Consider the following 20,718-nt stretch of genomic DNA (forward strand, 5'->3'; position numbering starts at 1 on the left):
GGGAATTTCTGTGTGTAGCGTTCATACTTAATACTGAATAAATTGAGATATTTTGAAAAAAGGAATTCATGGTTTTCATAATATTGACATAATTAAATATCCATGGGTCCTGTGATTTTGTGAGTTCTATAACTCTACAACCTTTCCTTCTTAATGTTGCAATTTCAATATCGAAATTGTAGATTCAAATTTTTTTTAAAAGGACTTAGTCACTGAAGAGATTTATTAAAATGAACATGAGAATTGAGGAGCAGTTGTCCATAGTAATAAATCCGTTTCCAAAAGTGAATCTGCTTCCAAAAGTGACCCTACCTATTGTGGCTGTGAACAATTGTTCCGCTTTTCCTTTGCACTATTGATTCCTTTGATTATTCTTTATTTTTATATATTTTAGTCCTCATGATCCACCTGAAAATGTCTGATATAAGAGGAAAGGGTCTGCCTTCATTCATTTACTCATTATTAATACGTTATCAGGGTCATTTCTTTTCTCATTTTTTTTCATGGATTATTATGTCTTATAAACATATCACAAATTACTTTTCGTAGAAAATGCGAGGGAATGATGATTGGTTCGTTTCCATTTTATTTCATGGTTATAGGTTAAATTTTAATAAAAATAATACTTCTTATTTTAAGTAAAGATAAAATGTCCTCATCTCATAGTTGTTATACGTTGACAATTTTGCATTACTGTCCAAATATGCACTATATGCTGTATATTTATCTCTGCAGAATGAGCTATTTATGATGCACAACTTAATAAACATCTTTGAAAAGGACACCCGGGCATCCGCAAGGGCTGTATCAGTGAAAGAAGAAGAAATTAATAATGTGGAGCTCATTGATCCATTATTTGATTTCTTCTCCTACAACAAGGTAACATCTAATTAGCAATAATGTTGGCTGTGAAGTGTTTGCATGCGGTATGTATGGTAATCTTTGGCTAAGATTGGATCTAAAAAGAGAAGATGTGTTTTTCCACTTCATCGGATTAGCTCCTTATTATGATTATGCATAAAAACTGCACTATGGAACCAGGCTCAAGAGTGTAAAATAGAAAATCTCTGTTAGGGCTTACTCACACAACCGTATTTTCAGTCCCACTGCTGTCGGTGAAGAACAGACAGCACTCAGACCAATGATATTCACGAGGGATCTGCGGCAGCTGGCATATACACGCTATCATTACACCACGATCAGGTGAGCAGCTCTTTGATAATACGACACTTGTAAATCGTGAGATGAGACCCTATCTGCGCGTTTCTTTTTTCCTGCTAATTTTTATTACCACTGCTGTAAATAAAGAGATTTGATATGGACTGCACATGGAAGACAAGTGAGAAAACAATCGTCAGAGTTGTCTGGATGAATGCCAAACAATTTTTTATACACTCGTGTGAACCTGCCCTTAAAATGATGGAGCAGACAGTAATTAATTTTTGAAAATGCTAAAATCATGTAAAGATATGGAGTGAAGCAGTGATACACATATTTGACAGCCATTCTATTTACTTGGGGCTTTGCAGAGACTCATTTTCGGGAATGGTTTTCAAGATTTGAGGGAGTTGGACTGGGTAAACAGTATCTTATCACTTATTCCATTTAGGGTATTATTCCCCCAACTTGGGCCAAAAAAATCATATACTCAACTCCACACTCTTCTGTACTACCCTCAGTATGCCCTTCTAGTATCCTGGCATTCTCTTGCAGCGAGGTGGCATCAGATGACCAATGCAGCCAATCAGCATGCCAAGATTGGCTGCAGCATTAGCATTGCATTTGGGAAGGTGAAAAAAAGGAGACTATCTCTTCTAGCTCTGATGGACCGTAATGGCTATAGTTAGCCAGCAGCTCCTGATTGATTGTATTGGACACCTAATGCTCCCATTCGGAAGTAGAAGCCAGGAGACCAGCGCGTTGAACCAGCAGTAGAGCATTGGACAAGCAGTAGATGAATACCTCGTGGTTTTATTTTTAATTTATTTTGCAGCTTTTAGTTTTGGCATCCCATTGGCTTATTTTTAAAAGATTGTTAAGTATCTAGAACACAGTATAACTAGTTCTCTATTTTGTGCATACAAGGTTTTTACAATTACCTTTTATTGAAAATGCGATATCTGCAGACAATGAAGCAGAATTCCCTTTTTCACAACAGGCAGCTGCTTTAATCCGAATGGCTTCAACTTTCCTGACAGAGACACTCTTCCTCAAAGGGATCAGCGTGAGTTTAGAAAATCATTTTTGGAATTTATGAACTTTTGGCAATATAAGACTAGACAGACACATCTGATTCATTGATACTACATGGATTTCTGCTTACCGCCTGAAGAAGTAATGACCTTCCATTTGTCTCATCACAGTCATACTTGAAGAAATTTGCATTTTCAAATGCTGACCAGGATGGTTTGTGGAATCATTTACAAATGGTACTTTTTCTATATTTCTTCCAAACTGCAGCATGCATAAAATAATTGCACCATTCCTTTTTTAACATTTAGTAACTTCTGTCAGATAGTTTATAATTAGTGATGAGCAAGCGTGTTCAGATAAGGTATTATCTGAGCATGCTCGTGTGCTAATAGAGTATCTTCGGCAATAATATGTTAGCCCAACATGCTCAAATGCTGAGTGTCTTCGGCGTGCTCGATTACCATGTTCGAGTCACCGCTGCTGCATGTCTCGCGGCTGTTCTACAGCTGCAACACTTGCAGGGATTGCCTAACAAACAGACATTAATGAAGTAATGGAGTATGGTTGTACGGTAAATACGAGTCCACTGCTAGTGTAAAGATAGTGTATAGTATAGAGTATGCATATATTTGTTATACAGGTAGAGATACTATGATTTACAAAATGAACACTTAAAAAATGTAATTTTAATGTGTGTATATATATATATATATAATTATGTGTTAAATAATGTTGATACAAACAACAACATGGCTCATTTTCTAAGTTTATAGATGACCAGGATGAAGTTAAGTTGCCAATGCCACTGAAAAACATTATGGACTCATGGACATGGAAAAAAGGCATGCCTCTAGTAACGCTCAACACATCTACTGGTATGCTAAGTCAAGGAATGTTGAATATCGGCAATCATGAAAACGTCACCAATGATTCCAAGTATGTCTATATAATGTAAAACAGCAGTATTACACACTGTAAAAGAGTACTAAATAATTAAGGCAATAGTGTAAACCATATGTATATTTTCTATATTTATGTTGTATAATATCTGTAGCCAGATCATTAAAACTACCTGCATAACGCTGTATAGGTCACACCTTTGACCCATCGAAATCTGGACTCTACAAGACCTCTCACTGAGTCATGAGTTAAGCATAAGCACCACAAAGTAAATGAAATCGCTAATTTCAGCAGAATAACTGAAATAATTTTTAACAGAAATTTTAAGTTACTTTTTTTAGAGTGTAAAATGTGTGTTTTAGATCTGACAAAACTAGAAAATGTAAATACAGAGCATGAACTTTTATACGGCTGAAATCCAAATGATTGAACCTTCATTGCAATTAGGTTTATTAGCAAAGTTTGGAAACTTTCTACTGTTTCCTATAAAACAATCACATAAGGCCCAGTCTCTGAACATTTAGGAACCTATTGTGAAAAAAATACTTATTTTTTCAAGATTTTATCTTAAAGAGATATTTTTTTAATAAAATATTGTCAGTGTAGATATTTTTTTTCTTCATTTCCTTTGTTACTATCTATTGTATATTAAAATACATCCTGAAATGTTTAAATGTTTGTTCAAATTTAAAACAAAAAATTCCAAAAGTTTGATCTAAATAAAAATAACAGAATACTTATTTACCCACAGCTGATCAAGCACCGTCTCTCTGCTGCTCCCCAGCGATCTTTGTTGACGTGATGTCATAGCATGTCTCTGCTGCAGTCAATGACTTGGCTCAGTATTTGGCTGCAATTGTCCCATGCTATGTGATGACACTGCTGCAGCCATGTCAACAAAGACCGGTGGAGCCCGTCAGAGAGGCAATGCTGGAGTGGCAGTGGGCATATCATTAATGTGCTGTTTTTTACAGATCAAGGTTTTGGACATTTTTTCTTGGAAACTGGAGCACCACTTTGTGTTCACACTATTCAGTGAGCCTTCACAATTGACTGTGAAACTGCTGAACAGCTGAAAACCTTCCTCCAATTTATTATTAGGATATTCTCCAGAAAACTTTCAAGACAGAGGCATAGCTAGGGGTTCAACGCAGGGTGGGGAAAAACACATCTGAGTGAGCTCATAACCTAGGTAGCCATTTTTACAACTTCGGTGGTACACCATAATCATAGTGTGTAAAGGGGAACCTCAACCAATGACCATGCTGTTACTGAAAAAAAAACAGTATATAAAGACCAGGATCTATATTACCGCCATACGTTGACTATATAATGGTATATACGCAGGAGTTCTGCAGAGCATTGTAAGAGACTACAGTTCAGTTATAAGTAGTGACTTACTGGTTACCTGCTTTCTGATGGAGTTGTTCTCTTTTTTCGTTATTTCCATCTAACCACCATAACGACGTTTTTCAGTCGTGATTCTTCTGCAGAGTTTACAACAAAGACACGTCAGACGTCTCACATTTCCATAACTGTCCCCATCTATTCTCATCCTGCACACACTGCTGTCGTATTTGTTCTTATTACTAGACTTGCTGTGTACATGGTAACAGGACTGTTCTTAGTCCCCCATAGTAAAAATACCCACCACTGTGCCCCTTACATTGTAAAATGTCCCTTTTGTGACCGCTAGATGATACAATTGCTCCCTGCAAAGTATTAATGCCCTCTGTGAATGAACTAAAGTGCTCACAGTTTGTCCTTTCCTCTAGAAATTAATATTGTAACCTGTATGCCCTTTTGATGATTACAAAACACTTATTACATTGTAATATTGTCCCCTGAATGACATTAAACAGTAATATTGTTCCTTGAATGTCTCTTAAGCAACTAATAACATCCCAAGTGCATCAGCAAAAGGTTGATTGTGACTTGTAGGATCGCTTCTTCCAACAGGTGGCACTATAGAGTTTAAGTCCTCTTTTTCTCTGAAGAGGCAATTTGCATATCAACAAAAGTAATAATGTTCTGAGTTTCCACATAAAAAATAATGCATTTGAGTCTCCCCATGTATAGTAATGCAATTATGTAATAATGCTCCTTGAGTCTCCCCATGTTTAGTAATATTAGCCCTTGAGTTCACTCAACATAATGTAATAGAGTCCCAAGCTCCTGCTTATATTATAATAACGCCCCCTGAGACCCTCATATAGAATGCCCAATAACACTTAAGCCCCCCCCACATATAATAATAATGCCCAGTGAGCTCCTACATATATTGCCTCTAAATCCCCCACATACAGTAATAATGGCCCTGAGTTCCCCCCGCAAACAGTAATGATGGCCCCTGTGTCCCCTTGCACATAAAGTAATGATGAGTTCCCCTACAAAAAAGTAATAGTGCTGCAGAAAATAAAAAATGCTATATATTTTCACCTAACTCTGGATCCTGGGGAGTCCACTGGCATAGTTAGAATCCCGACCCGGGCAAAGACCTGATATCATTATCGCACCAACTGTGCCAGGACCCTGACATCCTGTGCATGCCCCCTGCCATTCTGAAGGCTGCAGTCCTAAAATAACCAACTAGAAAACACTTAGAATGGATTCAGAAAGTCCAGTACATTTAACCCGCATCATTTTTTGTATTAATGCAAATGTATATTCTATATTTTTCCTAAAATAATATTCAAAGCGTAGTGAGCATTTCATCTTTTTTCTACAGTCATACATGGATTATTCCTATTTCTTGGATGAAAAACGGAGTCCGGCAACCATCAATCTGGCTAGATACTAAGACAAGTAGGTATTAGATAACTATTCTTATGTCTGTGGCATGCTTTGCGTTACTGAGTTTTGGGACTTCATACTTCATACTTCATACAAAAGATTGTTCGCATAGGTTGAAATGTAACACATTGGGGGGATTATAATGTCACTGTACAAGTCTGAAGGGCTGCCTGTTTTGTATGATTTGTATCTGTTGGATCTTGATTCCAAATGCTGCGGTTTGCTGATACAGAGAAACAAGCCCCGATCGACTATACAACAAGTTGTACTCGAACAGTACCATTTGCATGGATCGATCACTGGCGATGTATGTGAATAATTACAAGTGCTATCATTTATTCACTTTCAGTTTCATTATTCTTGGTGGCATAATCTTATTTACATTGGACCATGTGCTGTCAATAAATAATGATTTTACTTTCTGCATAAAAAATGCTAACTGCAAAGAAATGTTCGATTGTGACTCTCCATTATGGCCAACTTAAGAGACGTTACATTTGAAGTAGCTCAGAATGAGCTAGATGTCATTTTGTTATCTCCCATGGGTACCCCTTCAATATCGGCTCTTTACTCGGTAATGAAATCTAATTTGTTGGGAGTGCACCCTGACGTCTTCTTAAAAATACTGGAAACAGCAATTAGACTATGTGGATATTCCTTAGAAGATTAGATCAAATAAACTAACTGCCTGTCCCAAATGCCACCTCTCTTGTTCCGACCTCATGCATGGTCTTTGGTCTTGCCCTACATCTGTCTCCTTTTGGGGTTTGATATCAAATCTGATTCCAACCATTTGGGGTTCAAGTTACTCTTTATCTCTCTATTTAGCCTTATGGAGATAACAGAGACCACTAACAAGAAGATAGCAGGTCTCCCCAAACTGCTGCACACCTTGCTTATACTAGTAAAAACAATGCTTCTTAAATATTGGCTGGACCCAAACTTACCCTCCATCACAGAATTGATAGCCCAAATGAAGCATTTCATGGAAATAGAACAGGATGCTCTATGTAATAAAGAATCGCAGGCAGGCAGGTTTCTTTTGAAATGGAAGCAGTTTATTGTGAATTGTTGCTCTTTGCGGGAAAAGGAGAACATGGTCAAACCGTTTGTATCTACAGCCTGGTATATATTAGAGGACCTAAAAAATAATCTGGGATTATTACGCCTGCATTAATCACAGGGAGGGAGATGACTATTCAGGGCCAATTACTCCTATTATCTTTGTTTTCTCATCTTAGTGTATATTATTTAAATTCATCCTATCACTGGATGGGATGGATGATGATGACTTAAAGGTTTAAATGTTGATATTAGTTTCTTTATTTTGTATGTTCATCAGACAGATTTGTGAATGTCATTTCTACTTGTCCGATCTGCGGACGGACAATTGTCTATATCACTCAGTATGATTCGTTTTGTTTTTTTCTGTAATTTGAAAATGCCAATAAAAATAACGTTATAAAAAAAAAGAAATGTTCGATTGTTTACTCCAAAAACATATTTATATGAACTCATGTGCATCCACTTGAATGCCCATCATCTGATCATGGGTCTATGTAAGAGGTCTTTGAAGGGGATTTTGAAATTTTGACGTTATTCACTATCTAATATCCTAAAATCAAATAGCACTCCTTCCCTTCCAAGCTCTGCCATGTGCCCAAACAGTAGCTTCCAACCACATTTGGGGTATCCGTGTGCTCAGGAGAAATTGCACAACAAAATTTTGCATCCATTTTCTGCTTTTCCCATTGTGGAAATAAAAAAAAATAGGGGTAAAGCAACATTTTAGTGTAATTTTTCATTTCTTTCTACCAGATTGCATTACTTCCTGTGAAGCATCTAATGACTTAAACCAACTTTCTGAACTCAATTTTGAATATAATAAGAGCTGCAGATTTTTCAATTGGGATCTTGTTTGTGGGTTTTCTAACATACATGCCCCTCAAAGTCACTTCAAATGTGAAATGGTTCCTAAAAAGATATAAGACTTGTAAATTTTATGGAAAAAAAATTAAAACTTTGCTTCTGAACTATTAGCTTTTTTAACACACTAAGAAAAAGAGTTAATCAAGAATGATGTTGATGTAAAGTAGAAATGTGGTGAATATTATTCGTTATTTTTTGGTTTTAAGGGCATAAAAATTAAAAGTTCGAAAAAAAATACAAATTTTCCACAATTTTTGTCAAATTTTAGATATTTTCATAAATAAACGCAAATCAAATTAACCTAAATTTACTACAGTCATGTAGTACAATGTGTCATGAAAAGGAAGTCTCAGAATCACTGGGATATAACTAACTTGTTAGTGTTGAAAAATTTGGGCTGGTCAGCAAGCAGAAAACAGGCTTTGGAATTAGAGTTTTAGGGGCTGAAAAGTCACATAAAAGTGTGATAAAAGAGTCCAGTTCTTTTTTTTTTTTACTAGATCCCTAAAGGTACCTTCACACGAAACGACTTTGTAACGATATCGCTAGCGATCCGTGACGTTGCAGCGTCCTCGCTAGCGATATCGTTTAGTTTGACACGCAGCAGCGATCAGGATCCTGCTGTGATGTCGCTGGTCGCTGAATAAAGTTCAGAACTTTATTTGGTCGTCCGATCGCCGTGTATCGTTGTGTTTGACAGCAAAAGCAACGATACCAGCGATATTTTACACTGGTAACCAGGGTAAACATCGGGTTACTAAGCGCAGGGCCGCACTTAGTAACCCGATGTTTACCCTGGTTACCATAGTAAAAGTTAAAAAAAACAAACAGTACATACTCACCATCTGATGTCCGTCAGGTCCCTTGCCGTCTGCTTCCCACACTGACTGAGCGCCGCAAAGTGAAAGTGAAAGTACAGCACAGCGGTGACGTCACCGCTGTGCTCTGCTCTCACTGTATGGCGGCACTCAGTCAGAGCAGGAAGCAGACGGCAAGGGACCTGACGGACATCAGATGGTGAGTATGTACTGTTTGTTTTTTTTTACTTTTACGATGGTAACCAGGGTAAACATCGGGTTACTAAGCGCGGCCCTGCACTTAGTAACCCGATGTTTACCCTGGTTACCCGGGGACCTCGGCATCGTTGGTCGCTGGAGAGCGGTCTGTGTGACAGCTCTCCAGCGATCAAACAGCGACGCTGCAGCGATCGGCATCGTTGTCGCTATCGCTGCAGCGTCGTTTCGTGTGAAGGTACCTTTAGATCGTGTAGTAGTCGGAGTCCCGAAACTTGCACCTAATTGTCATTCTTACATTTTGCTTTTACATATAGCAGGAACTGGTCAAATTAACTTCACCATAATTGGGCTGCTGAACACAATTGCCCATGTGTCAACTGTGTCCCAGTCATTTCCATTTTATTTGGCAGCTTGTTATGTAAAGATGCATCTAATGTTACATTTGGTGGAGTTTACATTGGAGAAGGTGTGATGATTTTAGATTAGTTTTGTAGCCAATATTTTAAGCAAGTCTGCTGGTGGTGTGCAAGTTTGATTGTTATACTGTCCTGATTATAATATCTTAGTTCGTAAATAACTATGCCCCTTGGCGTGATGAAAACCGAGAGAGCAGTGTAAGGCACCAATTGTAATTGTATTAAAGCACCACTTTCTGATTTATTGTTTTATAATTGATTAATTGAGACAACATTATTTGACAAATTAACATTCAAAATGTAGTTTTACTTTACATTCTCAGAAAATGTCCCAGAAATGAAGACTGCAAATGATGATGAATGGATTATATTAAATATTGATGTCACAAGTTACTACAAAACAAATTATGATGTCAAAAATTGGAACAGCATCGCAAAGAAGCTTGAAGAAGATATTGGGGTAAATTTGTTTATTTTTTTAATAATTACATTTTACAGATTAAGTATTTATGCCCCAAACATCAAATATGTTTTCACACACATATTCACTTCTACTTATACACATTCTACAAACACATATACTTGAAGCCAGCAGGGGCGTACAAAGAAATCATGAATTACAATTGGCCTCCCTTCCCCTCTGAAAATATAAAATTCACTGCTCAAAAAAATAAAGGAAACCCTAAATTGCCACATCCTAGATATGACTAAATGAAATGTTCCAGTTGCAAATCTTTATTCACTACATAGTGAGAACAATAAAACATAAAAATGATCAATGTCAATCAAAATTAATATCCCATGGAAGTCTAGATTTGGAATGATACTTTAAATCAAAGTGGAAAATCAAATTACAGGCTGATTCAACTTCAGTAGAAATGCCTCAAGACAAGGAAATGATGCTTAGTAGTGTGTGTGTCCTCCACCTGCCTGTAACACGTGCCCTACAACACCTGGGCATGCACCTGATAAGGTTGCGGATGTTCTCCTGAGGGATCTCCTCCCAGACCTAGATCAAAGCATCAGTCAACTCCAGGACAGTCTGTGGTGCAACGTGGCATTGGTGGATGGAACAAGACATGATGTACCAGATGTGCTCAATTGCATTCAGGTCTGGGGAATGGGCAGCACAGTTCACAGTATGAATGCCTTCATCTTGTAGGAACTGCTGACACACTTCAGCCACATGAGGCCTAGCATTGTCCTGCATTAGGAGGACCCCAGGGCTAACTGAACCTGCATATGGTTTCACAATGGGTGTGAGGATCTCATCCCAGTACCTAATGGCAATCAGGGTACCTCTGGCTAGCACATGGAGGGCTGTGCGGCCCTTTAAAAATATGCCTCCTCACACCATTACTGACGCACTGCCAAACCAGTCATACTGGAGGATGTTACAGGCAGCAGAATGTTCTCCACGGTGTCTCCAGAATCTGTCACGCCTGTCATGTGTGCTCAGTGTGAACCTGCTTTCATCTTTGAAGAGCAAAGCACGTCAACATCGAATCTGCCAATCTTGGTGTTCTCGGGCAAATGCCAATTGCTCTGCAAGATGTTGTAGACGTCAGGTTCTCATGCCACCCTCATGAAGTCTGTTTGTGACAGTTTGAGCAGACACATGAATGTTAATGACCTGTTGGAGGTAATTTTGCAGGGTTCTGGTACTACTCATCCTGTTCCTCTTTGCACAAGTACTGCAAACTTTGCCTGCGCACTGCAGTACTTTACTCTGAACTCAACATAGCAGAGAAGTATGCCTGAGCAGGAGCGCAATGCTGGGGAGACTGTGGGTATGACGTAGGGACATGTCATCCAAACGAAGCAAGAAGGACGGTGGCGATCGTAAGAGGATAGGAGGAATGCTGTATATTACCGCTAAAAGGTGGTGGCCTTACCTCATGTTGGCCAAACCTGGTGACAGGTTCCCTTTAAGTGCTATGTTCACCTTTGTCATATATTTTTTTAATTTAACAAAAAATAAATTGACTTTTAAATTAGTCTTCATTAACAATTTCTTGCTGTATTGTGTTTGGAGTCACTATGCAGATTTATACATCTGTATGGTAATAACATAAAGTTTAGGGACAATGGATTAACTCTGTGTAGCAGAGATGAGCGGTTCTGGAAAAATTTGTGAAATTACACTAATTTTCATGGGAAATTCGATTCTCATTGAATTTATTCTCTGCAAATTGAATGTTCCATATTATGGTTTGGGGTGTCTCTAGACCCCCAAGGGCATAATAAACAGAAGATGTGAAAAAAAAAACTAATACCTTTTTGCTCATCCCTCTGGCTGCCCTGCTGCTCACTCTACTTTCAACCGTTGCACACCGCATCTCCGGTGTCTTCACTCCTATTATGGGACTTCTGGAAGTGACCAGGCCCTGAAGTTCTTTTATAGAGTGAAGACACCAGAGATCAGGCACTTGACCATGGAAATAAGGTGCTGAGGAGCGGACAGCATCAATTAGTAGTGAGGTATCTGGAGAGGTGAGCGGTGAGTTGAGGATTAGCTTGTTTTTGTATTAGTTGCAATTTGCTGGCCTTCTATGATTCAGTAGAATGGCGACCAGCTGACCGCCATTTTGCCTACTTCACACACAATGAATTACAAAAAATTCAGGATAATAATGATGTTTGTAAAATTGAAGAAGAATTAAATTCTAGTCAAATAATTTCTCCCATCTCTACTGTATAGTCTTAAACTACAGTCTTTCCAGTCCCTGACTTGGTAACAGACATCGAATTCCTGTAACCTGATCCTTAAGTCCAGGTAAACCCAAAATGGTAAAATATTTAAAATCAAAGCTATTTGTACAATAGTTTCAGGTTTGGTTTAATTTTGGATTCATTGATAAAATTAACAAGAATGTGAAAATGAGTTACCGGTATTCTATTTTACCCCACCATATATTGTCACTGTATCATGAAGACTAAAAATAATGAACATTACTATTCTATTTGTTACATCTTCTGCATCTTCTTACATTTTGTTTCATTTGTTTGCAGCCTTTTCCAGTGGTTAATAGGGTGCAGATCATGGATGATGCATTTATACTGGCAAAGTAAGTACAGGAATTGGTGACAGCTTGATTGCTTGGTAAATGTGCAACAAAAATTTTTCATAAGATTGAATTCATACATCAGTTTTTTTCTTTTCATACAAAGAAGGACAGATTTTCATCCATGTGACCGTTTTTATCATCAGTGAGTCATCAGTTTTTCTCATATTAAAAATTAATGATTTCTCAAGTTCTTTCTAGCAAACAGTGAGTGAAAACAGACAGCACATGGATGAAACACTTGTGGTATCTGTGTGCTGTTTGTTTGTTTGTTGTCCGTTGACCGGAATGGGTGAATTTGGTCCAGAAATTGGACTAAACTTGGACATGTCTCTTTTTTGATACATTAATCACCCATAGAGTAAACTGTGTCCTCTTTCTATGCATAAAAAAACGGATAGCATGAGTATGTGGAAATTGAATGTATGGAGGTTTAACACTAAGAAATCTTTTTATTATACAACGTGTGCGAGTAGAACATAACCCCATGAAAATAAGAGTTGTGAAGCTTTAGATACAGAACTAAGTTAGTTTATAATTTGCATTGTTAGAATTTTATTCTGTCAAGTTGTAGAACTGTTTAGCCAAACAAAAAGTTAGTATTCTCTGGTCCACTGTGTATGCACAAAGGCATCTGTCAGATCCAAGCATTTATAATAATGGGGGATCTGGTTTGATAATCGCTGGGCAATGATTTTCTAATGGCTGTTATTTAATATACATGGCTTGAAAGTTGTTTCATTGTTGGAGTACATTGTCAGATACAAAAGTCAGCTTTGAGGTGTTTGAGGCCAAATTTTAAATTTATGAGAGGAGCCCCCAACTCTCACTTGCAATTTACATTGTATTACTATATTCATGGAGGTTTTGGGTCCCGCCAGGCACCTTGTCGCCTTTATACCCCTTTTATCTACTTCTTTTTGAAAGCAAGGCAGAACATACAGTTCCTCAGTAGACTAAGATTGCATCTGCTGGTAAATATATTTAGCACCCCAGGAAATTCAAGATCACAGTGATTTACTTGCATGTTTTAGTATTAATCGTTTTGACTATGCTTTAATTGGTTTGGTGTTATTTTTATTTCTAGTGCTGGTTATATGGAATATGAAACAACTCTCAATTTAACAAGATATTTGGAAAAAGAAACAGAAATCCTGGTGTGGCATAGAGTTCTGAAACACTTAAATAACAATAGAAAATCATTGGTTACATATCACTCCTTTCCACTAATAAAGGTATTAACAATTCTTTATCATACTTATCAGTGCAATTGATTGTTTATTTGACACTAATGAATAATCATTACACTTTTACTATTTGCATGGCTTTGTCATCTATTGACTTTGTAATATACACTCACCGGCCACTTTATTAGGTACACCATGCTAGTAACGGGTTGGACCCCCTTTTGCCTTCAGAACTGCCTCAATTCTTCGTGGCATAGATTCAACAAGGTGCTGGAAGCATTCCTCAGAGATTTTGGTCCATATTGACATGATGACATCACACAGTTGCCGCAGATTTGTCGGCTGCACATCCCAAAGATGCTCCATACAAGGCAGGATGGATCCATGCTTTCATGTTGTTTACGCCAAATTCTGACCCTACCATCCGAATGTCGCAGCAGAAATCAAGACTCATCAGACCAAGCAACGTTTTTCCAATCTTCTACTGTCCAATTTCGATGAGCTTGTACAAATTGTAGCCTCAGTTTCCTGTTCTTAGCTGAAAGGAGTGGTACCCGGTGTGGTCTTCTGCTGCTGTAGCCCATCTGCCTCAAAGTTCGACGCACTGTGCATTCAGAGATGCTCTTAGGCCTACCTTGGTTGTAACGGGTGGCGATTTGAGTCACTGTTGCCTTTCTATCAGCTCGAACCAGTCTGCCCATTCTCCTCTGACCTCTGGCATCAACAAGGCATTTCCGCCCACAGAACTGCCGCTCACTGGATTTTTTTTCTTTTTCGGACCATTCTCTGTAAACCCTAGAGATGGTTGTGCGTGAAAATCCCAGTAGATCAGCAGTTTCTGAAATACTCAGACCAGCCCTTCTGGCACCAACAACCATGCCACGTTCAAAGGCACTCAAATCACCTTTCTTCCCCATACTGATGCTCGGTTTGAACTGCAGGAGATTGTCTTGACCATGTCTACATGCCTAAATGCACTGAGTTGCCGCCATGTGATTGGCTGATTAGAAATTAAGTGTTAACAAGAAGTTGGACAGGTGTACCTAATAAAGTGGCCGGTGAGTGTAGATGCAAAGGTATTGTGCCATAATTGGAAATGCGCATTCATTTGGAACATACTTCATTTGTACATTTTTTTTAAAAACTGAAGACCAATAATTTAGCTTGATTTCAAAATGTTGTCATTATCGGCTGTTGTTCTCAGAAATGCATAACAACTGTGTGTCACCAATCTCAATGGGCTGTGTCCCTACACTCTGTGATTGTGTAATCCAAAGGTGCACAACATTTTTTAGTCCCAAGGGCCACAAAATAATTTAAAGGGGTACTTAAATGAATACATCACCAGAACCACTGTCAGTACATGAATATATCACCAGAACCAAGTTTTGATAAGTTGCGAGAATGAAAAGGATTTGGAGAGTTTCTGCTCACCAAAAGCTCGTCATCATATCACCTCCAAATTTTGAGAGGTTTTGGGTATGAGCATAGCCATTTAGCACTTCATGTGACCATTTATAAGTAAATGAATGCAGAATCACAGTCAGAACATGAAGGCAGCACCAGAACTACCATCAGTACATGAATGCATTGCTGCAGCCCCTGTGCCCTTTCTGAAACGAAGTACTGTATCTCAGGCGCTGGGCTAGTCCCTGCGCTATATGCACAAGGTCAGTGCTCTATCTCGCCAGTTCAGATCAGTAGTAATGAGCTGGCAACTGAGCACATTGTCAGTGTGTGTTGCAAGACTACCCAGAGTGCAAAGACCAGCATCGCCCCCACAAGTGAAGTTACTAAATTGTAACACAAGCAGGGCATAAAAACACGTAAAACAATTTATATATGTACACCTCCAATGGAGCCATCCATATAAGATGAATTCCTTTACTCTTCTCTCAATACAAATAGCATATGGTGATATGAAGCAAAGCACATTAAAAAATCATGATAAAAGAGTGGCAGAAGAGCATAAAAATAAAATTACAGGAGCCCTATCAAATTTTTAAAGTAACACCATGCATACGGCAAATATGCAATGATTCATTATCACTAGGGGGAAATAAAAACTTCAGCAATAGAAGCCAAATTGTTATCGACTAACCTGGGTTGGAGTAGTGGTATTGCAACCACTAGGGGCAGCACCGGCAGGTAGCATAGTCAGGAATAGCCAGAGCTCGGTAGACGGGAACAGCAGTATAGTTGAAGAATCAGCATGTTGTGTAGTCAGGATTATAGCCAAAGAACTGTCCAGCAACCTGAAATATTTCCCATGGAAGAGCTGCCACTTGGTGCACCATAGGTGCTGGGTTCGAATCCTGACAGTACTCCCCTCCTTCTAGGATGGTCTCTGGACATCTCAGGCTCTGGCTTCTCTGAATTCCTCTGATGAAAGACTACTGTAAGGGTGGGTGCATGGACATTGCACTACGGCTCCCATGAATTATCTTCTGGTCTGTATCCCATCTCCACTATGCCTACAAAGACTCAGGTGGCAGACCTGCGTATACGCACATGCGGCACGTCTTTATAGACAGCAGCATGTCTATTTATCTTGCGTAGACGCTCAGTCTCCGCAAGATAAATGACAAAGTCTATGTGTAGGATGGGGTGATTCCACCTGTGTTCAATGAACACAGGCAGAATCACCGCCCGTACAAAAGGGGGCAGCGCTTTGGGCGGTGCAGGGTATCCGCTGCGTCCAAAGCGCTGGGATTCCGGACCGTGGAAACATACCGTAAATCTTTTAGAGTCCAGAATTTTATCCACAATGTACTCTTCTTCACCATGGACTTTTTCTGGTGGAGGAGGTGGGTGATATCTTCCTGGAAATGGGTTCTCACTGAATGGTTTGAGAATAGATACATGGAACACAGTGCGAATTTTCATGCTGTTAGGAAGTTTTAAATGGAAAGCAACTTGGTTTATTTGTGCAGAAATTTGAAAAGATCCTATGAATTTTTTATCCAATTTAGAAGATGATATACATGTTTTTAGATTTTTTGTGGATAGCCACACCGACCTGAAGGGTAAGAAGGGGCTTTGCGATGTTTATCTGCTGTTTTTTTTATAATCTTCTTTTGCCCTTTGTAACATCTTGTTTAGTTATTTCTGAGTTTTCTGCAATTTTGTAAGTCTGTTAGTAACAGCAGGAACCAAAGTATTAAATGGAAGATTAGGAATAAATACTGGAGCATAGTCTTGGTTGAAGCAGCAGGCGAAAGGAGAGCTTGACTAAAGGCAATGAGGTCAATAATTTCACAAGGAAGGGAGTGCAATGCCAGCTTTAAATAGAGTGTTCAATCAGGAGATTTACAAGGTGGAGCCAATCGGAAATTACATAGATACTCGTATCTGAATTAGCAAGGAACTGTCCAGACAGCTGAAATAGCTCAAAGGGTAAAGCTGCTGCCTGGTGCACCAGAAGTGCTGGGTTCGAAATCCTGACACAAATAAAGCTCTGGGTAGAATCAATAGTGTTAGCAATAAAGAAACGGTGCTTTAAAAAAGACGTCACTAATAATTGGAGAGTTAAAGGGGCATTCCCATCTCTAAGATCCTATCCCAATATGTACAGTGGGGAAAATAGTATTTAGTCAGCCAGCAATTGTGCAAGTTCACACACTTAAAAAGATGAGAGAGGCCTGTAATTGACATCATAGGTAGACCACAACTATGAGAGTCAAAATTAGAAAACAAATCCAGAAAATCACATTGTCTGATTTTGCAAGATTTATTTTGCAAATTATGGTGAAAAATAAGTATTTGGTCACCTAAAAACATGCAAGACTTCTGGCTCTCATAGACCTGTAACTTCTTCTTTAAGAGGCTCCTCTGTCCTCCACTCATTACATGTAGTAATGGCACCTGTTTGAACTTGTTATCAGTATAAAAGACACCTGTCCACAACTTCAAACAGTCACACTCCAAACTCCACTATGGTGAAGACCAAAGAGCTGCCGAAGGACACAAGAAACAAAATTGTAGCACTGCACCAGGCTGGGAAGACTGAATTTTCAATAGGCAAGCAGCTTGGTGTGATGAAATCAACTGTGGGAGCAATAAAAAGAAAATGGAAGACATACAAGACCACTGATAATCTTCCTCGATCTAGGGCTCCACGCAAGATATCACCCCGTGGGGTAAAAAGGATCACAAGAACGGTGAGCAAAAATCCCAGAACCACATGGGGGGGATCTAGTGAATGACCTGCATAGAGCTGGGACCACTGTAACAAAGACTACCATCAGTAACACACTACGCCAGGGGTTCGGATCCTGCAGTGCCAGATGTGTCCCCCTGCTTAAGCCAGGACATGTCTGGGCAAGTCTGAAATTTGCTAGAGAGCATTTGGATTATCCAGAAGAGTATTGGGAGAATGTCATATGGTCTGATGAAACCAAAGTAGAACTGTTTGGTAGAAATAAAACTTGTCGTGTTTGGAGGAGACAGAATGCTGAGTTGCATCCAAAGAACACCATTCCTACTGTGAAGCGTGGGGGTGGCAACATCATGCTTTGGGGCTGTTATTCTGCAAAGGGACCAGGACGACTGATCCGTGTACATGAAAGAATGAATGGGGCCATGTATCGTGAGATATTAAGTGCAAAACTCCTTCCATCAGCAAGGGCATTGAAGATGAAACTTGGCTGGGTCTTTCAGCATGATAATGATCCCAAGCACACCACCACGTCAATGAAAGAGTGGCTTCGTAAGAAGTATATGAAGGTCCTGGAGTGGCATAGCCAGTCTCCAGATTACAACACCATAGAAAACCTTTGGAGGTAGTTGAAAGTCTGTATTGCCCAGCGACAGGCCCAAAACATCACTGCTCTCGAAGAGATCAGCACGGAGGAGTGGACCAACATACCACCAACAGTGTGTACCAACCTTGTGAAGACTTACAGAAAACATTTGACCTCTGTCATTGCCAACAAAGGATATATAAGAAAATACTGAGATGAACTTTTGTTAATGACCAAATACTTATTTTCCACCATAATTTGCAAAATAAATCTTGCCAAATCAGACAAGGTGATTTTCTGGATTTGTTTTCTCTTTTTGACTCTCACAGTTGTGGTATACCTATGATGTCAATTACAGGCCTCTCTCATCTTTTTAAGTTGGAGAACTTGCACAGTTGGTGGCTGAGTAAGTACTTTTTCCCCACTGTAGTAGGTGTAATAATAATAATATTAGCAAATACATCCATTTAGAAATGTAATATAGTTTCTCTGATTTGCTATGTTTCTTTCCTCATGTGCAGGCATTGCAGGACCTTAGGTATCCATGGATACGACCACTGATATAGTGACAGTTAGTTATCTAGCTGTTAGTGGTCATGAACCAAGGATACTTAAGGTCCTGCAATGCCTTCACATGAAGAACGAGACACAGTGAATCAGAAAAACTATACTACATTTCTAATTGAATGTATTTGCCAATATTATTATTATTACACCTACTACATATTGGGATAGGATCTTGGAGATGGGAGTACCTGTTTAACTCATGTTAGGGGAAAACTAAAACCTCACATGTATTGCCGTTCTTGTGTGCATCATTCATGTAAGTGGCTTCCTTACCCGTGAGGAAGTTGCTTACAAGAACAATGATACAGGTGGGGCATCAGTTCTTCTATTATTGGTGATGTGACTTTTCTTAAACTGTTTATCTTTATGATAAAGCTGCAAAGAGATTGGGTAATTTTTCAAAAGTGAAAAAGAAGTTACAAATTTGGGATACTGTTATTAGTTGGGCCCCTTTCTCCTATTCTTTGATCTTTTTCTTTTCCTTACTTACAGGGAGTTTGTTTCAGTAGGTTTTGGGACGATATTTATTGTGATGTAACATACTGTTTGTCATTTTTTTCAAGCAAAATAAAAACTAAAAGTAAAAAAAGGCAACGAAAACCTAACCAGAGAGGGAAGTCAACAAGGTCTCCTACAAATACATGTGAAAATCTATTTTCCCCATTTTTGACGTTTGTAGGCGATTTGGTAGGAGTGATTGTACCCAAATGTTAAGGCCCCCATACAAATTTATTGCGATCGATAAGCCAACAGTTACCTCACGCAACTCCCTAAAACAACGATACGCTTGAGCACTGCTTTGTTCGCTATGATAGAGCCACTGCTTTGGCAGAGGCTAATTTCAGTGAAGAACAAAAAAAATCAGCTGGTGACATTCTAATGTGCCAAAATCATCTGTCAGTGGAAAGAGAGAAGGCCCCATACACATTAGACTGTCAGATGATGCCACCAATATTGGCACGTTTGGATAATTATAATGTCAGATGATTCCGCCAATATTGGCATCTTTGGATGATTATAATGTTGAATGATTTTGTCGATATTGGCGGGTTTCGATGACTTTACTGTAATGTGTGACGGGGCCTTTAATCTTTGAGCATACAATTTCTAATCCGCAGTAATCCACTAATATGTCATAATATTGCTTTCAATATGCATTTTCATTGTCATATATGTAAAGAAATGGCAGTTGCTCACACGTATTCTTTTTCCATAGAAATATATTTTGAAAAGAATGAACCCAATATTTCAACACTATGGAAGTATTGTTCGCAGAGATTTTGATGAAACTGCTGATGATATTTTTGTTCAGTAAGTACTTTACAATATTGATATACTTCATTTACTGGGAGCAAACTCAATCACCAAAAACCATGGAGTAAAAAAATCCATTAAAAATGTATTATTATTTTATTCAAAAGGATTACAAAACAGGTATATAAAGAAATACATGTATACATACATACATAAGGTCAATAGAAAGGCTCAGGTGGTATAAAACTACAGTTGTGGCCAAAAATATTGACACCCCTGCAATTCTGTCAGATAATACTCAGTTTCTTCCTGAAAATGATTGCAAACACAAATTCTTTGTTATTATTATCTTCACTTAATTTGTCTTAAATGAAAAAAACACAAAAATAATTGTCCTAAAGCCAAAATGGATATAATTCCACACCAAACATAAAAAAGGGGGTGGACAAAAGTATTGGCACTGTTCGAAAAATCATGTGATGCTTCTCTAATTTGTGTAATTAACAGCACCTGTAACTTACCTGTGGCACCTAAGAGGTGTTGGCAATAACTAAATCACACTTGCAGCCAGTTGACATGGATTAAAGTTGACTCAACCTCTGTCCTGTGTCCTTGTGTGTACCACATTGAGCATGGAGAAAAGAAAGAAGACCAAA

The 20,718-nt window shown here is 38.6% G+C and overlaps 1 protein-coding gene across 1 annotated transcript in view; it reads left to right on the forward strand.

The window, feature by feature from the left end:
• The window catches only part of LVRN (laeverin), a 228,735-nt gene that overhangs the window by 139,634 nt on the left and 68,383 nt on the right, over window positions 1-20,718 (forward strand). The window contains exons 7-15 of the mRNA XM_077290673.1: window positions 736-879; window positions 2,159-2,224; window positions 2,364-2,429; window positions 2,960-3,129; window positions 5,822-5,898; window positions 9,571-9,707; window positions 12,260-12,315; window positions 13,400-13,547; window positions 20,025-20,119. Of these exons, the coding sequence (XP_077146788.1) occupies window positions 736-879; window positions 2,159-2,224; window positions 2,364-2,429; window positions 2,960-3,129; window positions 5,822-5,898; window positions 9,571-9,707; window positions 12,260-12,315; window positions 13,400-13,547; window positions 20,025-20,119 (959 nt within the window). The remainder of the gene's footprint in view (window positions 1-735; window positions 880-2,158; window positions 2,225-2,363; window positions 2,430-2,959; window positions 3,130-5,821; window positions 5,899-9,570; window positions 9,708-12,259; window positions 12,316-13,399; window positions 13,548-20,024; window positions 20,120-20,718) is intronic.

The sequence above is a fragment of the Ranitomeya variabilis genome, chromosome 1 (assembly GCF_051348905.1).
Source record: "Ranitomeya variabilis isolate aRanVar5 chromosome 1, aRanVar5.hap1, whole genome shotgun sequence".
Taxonomy (NCBI): Eukaryota; Metazoa; Chordata; class Amphibia; order Anura; family Dendrobatidae; genus Ranitomeya; species Ranitomeya variabilis.